Source organism: Panulirus ornatus, chromosome 14 (assembly GCF_036320965.1).
Source record: "Panulirus ornatus isolate Po-2019 chromosome 14, ASM3632096v1, whole genome shotgun sequence".
In the NCBI taxonomy this organism is placed as follows: domain Eukaryota; kingdom Metazoa; phylum Arthropoda; class Malacostraca; order Decapoda; family Palinuridae; genus Panulirus; species Panulirus ornatus.
The window spans coordinates 53,688,022-53,701,900 of record NC_092237.1 but is presented as its reverse complement, the minus strand read 5'-3'; the positions used below and the strand labels follow the sequence as shown (position 1 = coordinate 53,701,900).

Below are 13,879 nucleotides of genomic sequence, written 5' to 3'. Positions count from 1 at the left end.
AGAATTTTATCGGTAGATTATTCTTATGTGGGATGATAAGCCATCCACGAAAAATAAAGGAAAAAATAATTCACGTCTCTTGTCTTCTCATTCCATATTACGCTCTGGAATGAATAAATCTTTCACTCGTATTTTGTGACAATTTCTCAATGTTAGGAAAACAAAATGAAATATAGAGAAATTAGACGGTCCTTTTCTTGTTAACTGAATGATTTAACTGCCAGGAACAAGAAAGTTCATCAATCATTAATTCTGTAACCATATTTCGCTTCCTGACTATGCAAGATGACTATAACCTACATAAATTGATACTACTTGCTTAATCATCTCGCAGAAAACTACGGAAAATATCAACATATCTCTTAATGTCAATGTTTTAATGCTATTATATATTTTCATTTCATAAAATAAGCAGAGGAAAAAGTAAATATGAATCTAATTAGACATTCTCTTGAGCAGCCGGAACCGATCGCTGGTTGACATAAGAAAACATGGATCGATTATGAAATACATATACAGTACGAAACATGTGATAAAGGATATATTAAAAATCAAATTTGTGATCCATCATCCCAGCACCACAATGGAAGTCCATGTATTTCTAGGAAAGGGTCCTGGTTTTACCCAGGACCTCTTTTTCTCGGCTCCTGTAGCCCAAATCTGCGCTACTTCCTACAGCAGACTCTGGATTGAGAAGCTCTTTGATGTGACTACTTCCATTGATATAGCTTCGCCATAGCTGACTCTCCACTCAAGATATAATCATCTCTGGCAGGTGGGCTTCATTTAGCGACATATAAGAAGGTTGTAGTCTATTGTGTCCCTGAAGGACAGGCGTCTTGAGGGAGATATATGTTGTCGACCCAGTTACAGCAGATGCGGCCGAGATACTGTGACAGAAAAAAAAGGGAAATAGTTTTAGTTTTCTTGAGATAAAAGTTATATATCAAGTCCAATCCTTTGGAGAATCAGAGAGAATCTAGATGATATAATATGGTGGTTTTTTTTTTTCTATAAGTTAAGGAAGGTAATGTATTAATTTGTAGAGATTGATTAATATACGAGACAAACCTGTTGTGTCCGGCATTCCATTCCTTACCAACAACTAAACACAATCAAATCTCATCATAGATAAAGCTGAAAGTTATGAAACAGATAATCACATTGTGAAGATATTTCTCAGCGGTCTAAACAGGCGCACACACACAAAACACGGAGAGAATAGAGAATACATTACGGAAATCTCAACCTTTGCAACGCGACGGTGACAAATGGGGTATCAGATTCAAGGCTTAGTGTTGGGATCACGAGTATTTCTAATCTATGTAAATGACTTGCTAAATGAGATGAAATTATACCTGCATATGTTTGCTGGTTGTACCAAAATATCGGAAGGAAGTTAGGTGTACGAGGGACAACGAAATATCACAAAGGTACTTAGATAAATTGGCAAAGAAGTCGGGGATATGGTGATACGGTGGGATATGGAAAATGCAGCGTTATAGAGATGGGAAGAGGTTGAAACAAACCAGACTTCGATTACTATATCGGGTAAACAAGAAGCAAGAGATGTAACATGAAATGAACCTATAGATCAACATCATGCCGTACATGTCAACAGAACATCACGTGAAAGGGCCCGTTAGGGAAGCGAGGGTCAAGAATTGACTATGTGTATGGATGGTAAGATGCGTGGCTTGGATGTAAACTAAGGATATTAAACCTAGGTCTGAATAAACAAGCAACAATCTGATCTTCTCATTTAAGATCTTGAGCAAAATTACTGAAAAGGATCTAAAGGAATCCAGTAATGATATGAAAATCGAAGACAGGAAAGAAACTGTTGATCTGCTCGCCCTAGAGGAAAGATGGATAAGATGACAGATGATAACTAGATGCAAAATTTCGAGGTCAAGTCAAGGGTCGATGTAGGACAGACAATAGTTTGGCAAAAGAAGCTCTTCGCGTACGGAAATGTGAGGAGCATTTCTTCAGCAAGAGATTAAAGGCCTTATGATACAAACAAAGCGAGGAAGAAGTAAATATGATTAGCACTGAGAAATTCAAAATCTTATGCGATAAAGATACAAGGATAAGGAGCAGGGTTCTATTAGTGTAGGTTTCTCTTCGAACACACACGGAAGCCAAAGATTCGATTGAATTAGCGCCTCCTGGTGATGAAATACGTTAGTATTAGAAAGACACAAGGGAATACTGACCAATTCGTTCCTCTTCTTACAGGCGCTTATGTTCCAAATGGCCCATACATAGCCTCGGTGTCCAGCAGGCAGCGTCTTTGTGAATCTGGCGCACATAGTCTTTCCAGCTTGTCCAAGGATGGGATTGACTGAGCCTCCTCCCAACAGTCGCGTCACATGCTTGAACACAACAAAACTGATGACTGCCATGAGCACAGAAAGGGACATTGGTAACATAAGCGGTCAGTAGTGGCTTTAAGATTACTGCTCAAATACAGACTTGCATCACCCAAGTCTGTCCGTCACATATGCCACTACGGTTTGCAGTCACTAAGTGCATATAGTTCGCTAAACTGGGTTACACTTACAGGTTAGATTTAGGGAATTCGGGGAACAGAACTATCCGACTTAGAAGTTCAGCAGGAGTGATTGGCTATACTGTTTTTATATCTTGATACAATTTATAGCAACATTTCAAACATGCAACAGATATTCGGTTTCTCAGCATCAAGTGATCCATCACAGTGATTAATTCATTCTGTGATTTGTTTCCTAAGAAAACATTTATTACCAATATGACATATTAAATCACAGTACTGCTCTTACCTTACTCAGGAGAATTAACAGTCCACTCTCTAATGGATAGCCGTATTAGAGAAAATGGAAGGAGTTAACTTATCAAAGAAAACGAATTCATTAAAGGTATAACTTATTAGGAAGGAAACGTATAGGATTTAGTAATAGTTTGAAAACATATCATCGATTTCACTTGCATGTTGCTTCCTGTGCATCTTATATCTTAATACGTATGATTAGTTGTGATGTCTCACAATCGTCCTAGCTGATGCACTGTGAAGGAATCACAACACTTTCAAAAGTAAACTGACGTATAATACATTGTCATATAACATGATAGGACGAAATACCTATTCTGGGCTAGGGATATCTATAAACAAGTATGTCTTATAGTAGCCATTACTCGTATACTTTCCATAAATAAGACTAATTCGGGAAATCCTAAGTATACGCGACTTCTGCTACGTGTAAATCATTGTGGGGGACGGGGAAACGGAGTGAACCTGTCAAGATTTCCACTGGATTTGCCCTAGAGAGCCAGCAGCCTATCAGAAAATCTCGCCAGGTGGAAACTAAACTGTAATTGACTTTTGAAGTCGATAGATTCCATGTGATATAAGTTTTACATCTTTCTTCACACCCGTACATCCCATATCTCTTGAATTACCCACAGGTTAATACCCTGTTGCCCCTGAGTCTATTACTATCCGATTCTGTTCCCCTCTGACAGACCTGCGGCAACAGCCGTTTGCAGAGCTTTTCCGCCTTCATGCAGGGGATGAAACCCATGAAGCGCCCGACTCTTAAGCTTGGGAAGTTCCACTGTCTGGACTGGTTACCCTTCTGGTCCAGCTTGATCTTTACGTGGCATCTGTGGGAGAGAGAGAGAGACAGATGGTAAGGAAGAATCAGAAAAGGAAGAGGCGTAAGGAGAAGGAATGGTAGATGTAGTGAAAGGAGGAGAGGAGAAAGGGGAAAACGAAGACATGTATCTACATTTATCTTCTCTGCACACACACACACACACACACACGCATATATATATATATATATATATATATATATATATATATATATATATATATATATATATATATATATATATATATATATATATATATATATATATATTTCATACATATTCGCCTTATCCCGCGTTAGCGAGGTAGCGTTAAGAACAGAGGAGTGAGCCTTAGAGGGTATATCCTCACTTGGCCCACCTCTCCGTTCCTTCTTTGGAAAATCATAAACGGGAGGGGAGGATTTCCCTGCTCTCTCCCATTTTAGTCACCTTCTACGACATGCAGGGAATAAGTGGAAACTATTCTTTCTCCCCTATCCCCAGGGATAATATATATATATATATATATATATATATATATATATATGTATATATATATATATATATATATATATATATATATATATATATATATATATATATATATATATATATACATATACGAACAAAGTGCATACGAACGCGCACCTTCACAGAACATACAAACCTCCAACAGCCAGGATCGAACCCGGGACCTCTGTGCAACAGGCTGGAGCGATCATAGCCTAGTCACATGGCTTGGCTTGACTACCATCTTAACCCAACAGCATATCATCACGTTCCTCTCTGTCTCCTTATGTGCACGTACGTCCTTCTATTCACTTATTCTTCTACATTGATGCCTTCGTTTCTCTAGTCACAAATCTCTCTACGAGTCTCTTCATAACTGTAACTAACTGATCTCTCTATCTACCTATTCAACTCCACTGATACATCAATCTCCTCGTATATATATCACTATATTGGTCTTTTCATAACTAACTATCTACCCCTAATCGATCTATCTTTACTTGTTCATGTAGGAAGGTGTTGGCACACGGGTACTCACGTCCTCCTGCTGGTGGTAAAGCGGACTCCCAGCACCAGCAGCGTCACCGTCACTAGGGCGATCGTCGTCAACATCCCGCCGCTCTGCGGACGGAGGTCAGTCAGTCTTCAGGTTACAGACTTGGATTCTGACGACACACATATGCTCCGCAGACAACACACAACCTCTACAGTCAGCAGATAACCTCCATAGTCAGTGGACAGCCTCCAGAGTCAGCAGGATATCTGCACGGTCTGCAATAGAACCTCCTCAACCTCTGTCATCACCTCGATCTACATATAGTCACGTCACACCACAGACAGTCATTGCACGCTACAGGAAATCACCGCAAACCACAGAAAACCACAGCAGAAAATCGCATCAGATAACGTAATATTGTGGTAGTTACTCTGCATTCTTATTCGTTCCACACAACCATCACAGACCACAGACAACCACCACAGGGGACATAAATCAGCCTCACAGAATACAGACAAATATCGCAGGCATGATCACAACGGACTCATTTAACACAATCTCCACAGACCACAAATGACCAAGGCAGACATCATATGGCTGCCACAGACATCTACATAGCCCACAGGTAACCAACAGAGATTCGTCACATCCAAAAACAAGCACTAAAGACCAAAGACAACTACTGCTGCAGACGACAGAGAACCACTACAGAACAAGACCTAATGATACTGTATGATCGACGAACAAATCCTGATAAAATAATATTTCTTAAGTTCATGTGTATGTTGTGTACGCCTGAACCTCTGTATAAAGCACAGGAGGGAAGTCTTTCTCTCGAAAATACTGATGTGGACTAAAAGATGAATAAAGTCAAGAGAATCCCCAAATCCTGTCGTCTAAAGAGACTGTCAATGATTTCGTCGCTTCGCTCTGACATACGGGAGTGCCTTGCCAATAGCTAACTCGTACTGAAGACCAGACGCAAGACTTACTCGTGCCATGGTCGCCAGGGAAAGCCCCGGGGAAGGTTCCTCTGGGGTGCCACACAGACGACGGTGCTCTTCCTCCTGTGGTGTCAAGTACCTGATTAAGGCAAAGACGTCCCCACTCGCCTAACTGGTAACTAAGGTAAAACATGCAAGCGAGGGTTCTCCAGCCCCCGATGTTGTTGCTGCTGCTGATGTTAGCGGTCGCGTTCCTCGATAATGTTTACAAAATAATGGATCGTGTCCTGTGGCTACATAGTTCATTCGCCTCTCTCTCTCTCTCTCTCTCTCTCTCTCTCTCTCTCTCTCTCTCTCTCTCTCTCTCTCTCTCTCTCCTCTTTTTTCTGTACTTACGAAAGTATGTGACAAAGGCTAGGGTGGCGTAGCCAAAGCAGTGATTGACGGTGAGGACGGTGAAACCTAGATGGAGATGTGAAACAGGATGGGGTGGCGAAAATGAAACGGGGACAGACGACAGATATGGAATTGGTGAAACTGGGGAACAATGAAATGACCAAAGAATTGGTCGAAAATGGTGAAACCAGAAGGTGAAGTATTTATGTGAATGAAATTAGAGTATGATTTGAGGAAGAACTTGATGAAACTTTGGCCAAAGTGATTTCTCTACTGGAATTTCGCATTAAATTTCTGACACGATTTGGCCAGTGTTGTGCAGCTGCACCGCTACAAGCGGGCCCACATACAGCTGTTTCCACACACTACACTGCAACTGTTCAACTCATTTGTGCCTTTTAGCAATACTTGCATTTGTTTCTCTGGCTGCCTGTCTCTGTGGTGAGCACTATGTGCCTTGCCTCATAATATAATTCTGTCGCAAGTACGCGAAGCTGGTTCTATGGCTCCATGGCTACGCTACAATCAGTAGCATGGAAAGGAAGGACTTCTTTGAAGCGAAGAGTCCTTAGACGATATTGTGCTCCCGTGAGAAAGTCTCCACCGAAGGTGACTTTCCACTCGCAATGTAACCACAACCAGCCGGAGCTCAAGAACTCCGAAATTGTACCTTTGATCACGACGGTACGATCACAGAACCCGACGGTACTATCCTCGCGCACGAGCGTACACCACAGTGACATCCATCGTCCGACTAGCAGCTAAAATTCCTCTTTATCCATATTTCTTGGAATTGATGTCTCCAACATCTCTGCCGGAGTTCCTAATGTTTGGGTTTATGATTGGCAGGAGCTGTGGATGATAGTTTCTGAGAACAAGTCTGTATGTACGATTCAAAATATTTAACCGCAGTGTAGAATAATGTATGAGGAAGACTAAAGTAATATAACTAACAAACATCGGATCATTTACCATTCAGTTTGACAACTGAAAGTTTATGGAACAATAGATGTATTTGTGATGAGAAAACTAACATTGAAAATAAAAACTCCACACATTCTTAAGGTATTAATGGCAGGTGGAGGGGAAATGCATCAACAAAACGTCGAGTTGATGTTAGCCAACCTGTTTAATCAAACAGATTTCGACACCTGAGCTTAAACGATATCATTTCATTGCTTTAAGCACCTTCTCAGTTTTCTTTCTTACAGTTCCAGGTCATTTCCTCTTCATCCTAACTAGGTCTCTTCGTTGTATATCAGCTGACATATTTCTTTCTTGTTTCTTCCCTGATGATGTGATTATTACACTAGTGCACTGGGGAACTTATCGTGTTTCATTTTCCTCGTACACTCCTATATATATATATATATATATATATATATATATATATATATATATATATATATATATATATATATATATATATATATATGTAATTAAGCGCTGAATTTTACGAAATGCAATCTTTTGACTCAATACACTTAATCACCATAGAGAATACCACTTATACCCAGATTTTCATTAAAATATGAACAAGTTGAAAATTTGAGCAAAATATTATCCAAGGCCTAGGATTTTATTTGATTTTTCTGAAAAAACAGATTTTCCTGAAAATTTCAGCATAGATGCTTTTACGTCTGTTGAATAAGAATCTGTGGTCAAAACCTTAGAATTTATGTAATTAGTCGAGTAATTAGCGTATTAATAATTAAAATTATTATGTAATTAAGCGCTTAATTTTACGAAACGCAATCTTTTGACTCGGTACACTTATTCACCATAGAGAATACCACTTATACACCGATTTTCATTAAATCTTGATTTTTTCTTGATTTTTCTTGAAAAAATAGATTTTCCTGAAAATTTCAGCATATATGCTAGTACGTATGTTGAATACGAATCATTGGTCAAAACCTTAAAATTCGTGTAATTAGTCGAGTAATTAGCATATTGATATAACTATAATTAATATTAAGTATGTCATTAAGCGCTTAATTTTACGAAATGCAATCTTTTGACTCGATACACTTAATCACCATAGAGAATACCACTTATACCCAGATTTCCATTAAAATCTGAACAAGTTGAAAATCTGAGCAAAATATTATCCAAGGCTATGGATTTTTCTTGATTTTTTTTGAAAAAATAGATTTTCCTAAAAATTTCAGCATAAATGCTCTTACGTCTGTTGAATAAGAATCTTTGATCAAAACCTTAAAATTCGTGTAATTAGTCGAGTAATTAGCATATTAATGTAATTATAATTAATATTAAGTATGTAATTAAGCGCTTGACTTTACGAAATGCAGTCTTTTGACTCGATATCCTTAATCACCATATAAAATACTGACTCGATATCCTTAATCATCATATAAAATACAACATATTCCCAGAGTTTCATTAGAATCTGAAGAGGTTGAAAATCTGACCAAAATATTATCAATCCTTGGATTTTTCTTGATTTTATTTGAAAAAATAGATTTTCCTGAAAATTTCAGCATAGATCCTTGTACGTGTGTTGAATGAGATCTCTTTGGTTAAAACCTTAAAATTCGTGTAATTAGTCGAGTAACTAGCATATTAATATAATTAATTATAATTGATATTAAATATGTGGTTAAGCGCTTAATTTTACGAAATGCAGTCTTTTGACTCGATACACTTAATGACCATAATGAATACCACTTATACCTAGATTTTCATTAAAATCTGAAGAAGATGAAAATTTGAGTAAAATATTATCGTAGGGATTTTTCTTGATTTTTTTTTGAAAAAATAGATTTTCCTAAAATTTTCAGCATAGATCCTTTTAGGTCTGTTGAAAAAGAATCTGTGGTCAAAACCTTAAAATACGTGTAATTAGTCGAGTAATTAGCATATTAATGTAATCATAATTAATATTAAGTATGTAATTAAGCGCTTGATTTTACGAAATACAGTCTCTTGACTCGATATCCTTAATCACCATACAGAATACCACATATTCCCAGAAATTCATTAGAATCTGAAGAACTTGAAAATATGAGCAAAATATTATTCTAGGCTACAGGATTTTTCTTGATTTTTTTTGAAAAAATAGATTTTCCTGAAATTCTCAGCATAGATGCTTTTACGTCTGTTAAATAAGAATATGTGGTCAAAACCTTAAAATTCGTGTAATTAGTCGAGTAATTAGCATATTAATGTAATTATAATTAATATTAAATATGTAATTAAGCGCTTGATTATACGAAATACAGTCTTTTGACTGGATATTCTTAATAACCTTATAGAATACCATATATTCCCGGAAACTTATTAAAATCTGAAGAACTTGAAAATCGGAGCAAAATATTATCCAAGGCTACATGGATTTTTTCTTGATTTTTTTTTGAAAAAATAGATTTTCCTGAAATTTTCAGCATAGATACTTTTACGTCTGTTGAATAAGAATCTGTGGTCAAAACCTTAAAATTTGTGTAATTGGTCGAGTAATTAGCATATTAATGTAATTATAATTAATATTAAGTATGTAATTAAGCGCTTGATTTTACGAAATGCAGTCTTTTGACTCGATATCCTTAATCACCATATAGAATACCACATATTCCCAGAAATTCATTAAAATCTGAAGAACTTGAAAATCTAAGCAAAATATTATCCTAGGCTATATATATAGCCTTGGATTTTTCTTAATTTTTTTGAAAAAATAGATTTCCTGAAAATTTTAGCACAGATGCCTTTACGTCTGTTAAATAAGAATATGTGGTCAAAACCTTAAAATTCATGTAATTAGTCGAGTAATTAGCATATTAATGTAGTTATAATCAATATTAAATATGTAATTAGGCGCTTGATTTTACGAAATGCAGTCTTTTGACTCGATATCCTTAATCACTATATAGAATACCACATATTCCCAGTTTCATTAAAATCTGAAGAACCTGAAAATCTGAGCAAAATATTATTTCTGAAAAAAATAGATTTTCCTGAAAATTTCAGCAAAGATGCTTTTACGTCTGTTGAAAAAGAATCTGTGGTCAAAACCTTAGAATTCATGTAACTGGTCGAGTGATTAAGATAAGATAAGATAAGATAAGATACTTTATTCGTCAAATTGTTATACAAAATGTAATACAAAATGAAATTCGTTTTGGCTTTAGAGCTCCTTAGTAGTTGTAAAAAAAATAAAAAAAAAGAAAAAAACATTAAAATATTAACAAGAAATATTGCATAGGTTATTTCATATAAAATGTTACTTTGCTATTGTGTACATGCGATATCAGCTTGTCACCATCCCTATCATGAACCATCACCTACAGTTATCATGAAACTTAGAGCTAGAAGTTATAGTGATGATAGATGATTGAAAAGCAGAATGCTTTTAGGTACAAACGACTTTTTGTATCTATCTGTGTGCAGCTTGGGCAGAACTAGCCTTCTACCAGATTTAAGATACGTGTAACAATTATGTAGCGGATGCGTTACATCTTTCATCATTCTGTCTACTTGTTTCATTGTACCTTTTTGATAAAGCTTATTCAGTGATCTGGTCTCTGCACCTAGTTTTCTTGCTTTCTTAACAATCCTTCCCAACTTCTTTTTATCTTTGCAAGTAAGTTTTCCATACCAGGCAGTGATTGAAAAATTTATAACTGATTCTAAAATTGATTTGTAAAATAGGCTAATGACCATTTTATCTACATGTAGGTTATGCAAGATACGTACAAAGTGTAATCTTTGGTTACATTTCCTTGACACCATATCTGTATTAACACTTCCCTTCAACTGGTCATCAATCATAAAGCCCAAATACTTAGACTGGTTTACTCTTTCTACGTTTTCTTCCTCAATTGTTAATAGGTCTGGTACGTGTTTATTTTTAGTTCTGAAATCAAATATCATCTCTTTCGTTTTCTTTACATTAAGCTCCAAAAAATTTTGTTTACTCCAGTCAACGAATTTCTTAACTTGAGTTAAATAGCCTTCATAATTATTATTTACAATTTTTCCTAAGATAACTGTATCGTCAGCATATTTTATAATAGTACAATCATCAATTTCACTTCTACAATCATCTGTATACAAGGTGAAAAGAGCTGGGGACAATACACAACCTTGGGGGACTCCTATGTCGGTGACTATCACATTAGACTTAACATTATTTACATTGGTATATTGGGGTCTCTGGGTTAAAAAGCTAAAAATCCATATTAAGATATTTCTATTTACACCCAATTCTAGCATTTTATTGAGCAAAATATGAGGTTGCATTGTATTAAATGCTGAACTAAAATCAATGTATAGTGCTCTAATTTGTGATTTGGGCTTATCTAAATGCTTATTAATATCATTTAATAGTACAAGTGTTGCATCCTGTACACTCCTATTATTACGATAAGCAAATTGCAGAGGGTCTTTTAAATTATTTGTTTTTTCATAGATATAGTTTTTCACAATGCTTTCTAAACATTTCATTATATAAGATGTTAGTACTACAGGTCTGAAGTCTTTGTGATCTTTTGGGTGATTAATTTTGCAATAGGTTTCACTTCAGATTCTTTCCATTTATAAGGCACCACTCCCTGATCCAGCGAGTCCTGAAACAATGTGGTCAGTACGGGTGTCAATTGTTTTGCACAGCATTTAAGTACCCTAGCAGGTATCCCGTCTGGCCCTGTAGCTTTACCTGCCCGAATATTCTGCAGGGACTTCTGTACGTCTTCTTGCCTAATTATAATTCTTTCATCATTGTTAGATTGAATTTCTGTCATTACCTCATTACACGCATCACTGAAATCATGTCTTTCAAATCTCGCAAAGAACGCGTTCATTTCATTTACATATGTGTTGATATTTTCCGGTTCAGGCACACTTTGTTTCTTCTTGTGCCCGCACAGGGTTTTAAGTCCTTTCCAAGCGTCTTTTACTCTGTTTGTTTTAAACAAGCCTTCAACTTTTTCTTTGTATATTCTTTTCGATTCAGTAATTTTTTTATCAATATTACTTTGCAATGTTCTTCTTTCAACATCACTTCCATTTCGCATGAGTCTGTGTTTTTCATTTAGCATATCAATGTAATTATAATTAATATTAAGTATGTAATTAAGCGCTTGATTTTACGAAATGCAGTCTTTTGACTCGATATCCTTAATCACCATATAGAAAACAACATATTCCCAGATATTCATTAAAATCTGAAGAACTTGAAACCTGAGCAAAATATTACCCTAGGCTATATATATATATATATAGCCTTGGATTTTTCTTGATTTTTTGAAAAAAATAGATTTTCCTGAAAATTTTAGCATAGATGCTTTTACGTCTGTTAAATAAGAATATGTGGTCAAAACCTTAAAATTCGCGTAATTAGTCGAGTAATTAGCATATCAATGTAGTTAAAATTAGATATGTAATTAAGCGCTTGATTTTACGAAATGCAGTCTTTTGACTCGATATCCTTACCATATAGAATGCCACATATTCCCAGAAATTCATTAAAATCTGAAGAACTTGAAACCTGAGCAAAATATCATCCTAGGCTATATATATAGCCTTGGATTTTTCTTGATTTTTTTGAAAATAATAGATTTTCCTGAACATTTTAGCATAGATGCTTTTACGTCTGTTAAATAAGAATATGTGGTCAAAACCTTAAAATTCATGTAATTAGTCGAGTAATTAGCATATTAATGTAATTATAATTAATATTAAATATGTAATTAAGCGCTTGATTTTACGAAATGCAGTCTTTTGACTCGATATCCTTAATCACCATATAAAATACCACATATTTCCAGAGTTTCATTAAAACCTGAAGAACTTGAAAATCTGAGCAAAATTATTATTTTTGAAAAAATAGATTTTCCTGAAAATCTCAGCATAGATGCTTTTACGTCTGTTGAAAAAGAATCTGTAGTCAAAACCTTAAAATTCATGTAACTGGTCGAGTAATTAGCAATGAAATTATAATTAATATTAAGTATGTAATCAAGCGCTTGATTTTACGAAATGCAGTCTTTTGACTCGATATCCTTAATCACCATATAGAATACCATATATTCCCAGAAATTCATTAAAATCTGAATAACTTGAAAATCTGAGCAAAACATTACCCTCGCCTATATAGCACAGGATTTTTATTGATTTTTTTTGAAAGAATAGATTTTCCTGAAAATTTTAGCATAGATGCTTTTACGTCTGTTAAATTAGAATATGTGGTCAAAACCTTAAAATTCGTGTAATTAGTCGAGTAATTAGCATATTAATGTAATTATAATTATCAAATATGTAATTAAGCGCTTGATTTTACTAAATGCAGTCTTTTGACTCGATATCCTTAATCACCATATAGAATACCACATATTCCCAGAGTTTCATTAAAAACTGAAGAACTTGAAAATCGGAGCAAAATATCCTAGGCTACTTGCATTTTTTCTTGATTTTTTTGAAAAAATAGATTTTCCTGAAATTTTCAGCATAGATGCTTTTAAATCTGTTAAATAAGAATATGTGGTCAAAACCTTAAAATTCGCTGTAATTAGTCGAGTAATTAGCATATTAATATAATTATGATTAATATTAAATATGTGATTAAGCTCTTGATTTTACGAAAAGCATTCTTTTGACTCGATATCCTTAATCACCATATAGAGTACCACATATTCCCAGAAATTCATTAAAATCTGAAGAACTTCAAAATCTGGAATTTTTCTTGATTTTTTGAAAAACAGATTTTCTTGAAATTTTCAGCATAGATACTTTTATGGATGCTGAATACGAATCTGTGGTCAAAATCTAAAAAATCGTATAATTACTCGAGTAATTAACATTTGTTTTATATCATAATTAGTCCAGGTGGTAATTATCAATACCGGTTAATATCATGAATTACAGTCTTTTGACTCAAAATGCTTAAATACCATATGAAATAACA

General features: G+C 35.1%; 1 protein-coding gene across 1 annotated transcript; it reads right to left on the bottom strand.

Annotated features, from left to right (window-relative positions):
- Positions 1-434: 434 nt before the first annotated feature.
- On the bottom strand, positions 435-5,762 carry LOC139753098 (uncharacterized). Its single transcript, XM_071669187.1, has 5 exons — positions 5,614-5,762; positions 4,664-4,746; positions 3,507-3,645; positions 2,220-2,378; positions 435-890 (listed from the first exon to the last, which is right to left on the bottom strand). The coding sequence occupies exons 1-5, from the start codon at positions 5,620-5,622 to the stop codon at positions 813-815; spliced, it is 468 nt and encodes a 155-aa protein (XP_071525288.1). The 5' UTR covers positions 5,623-5,762; the 3' UTR covers positions 435-812.
- Between the last annotated feature and the right edge of the window lie 8,117 nt (positions 5,763-13,879).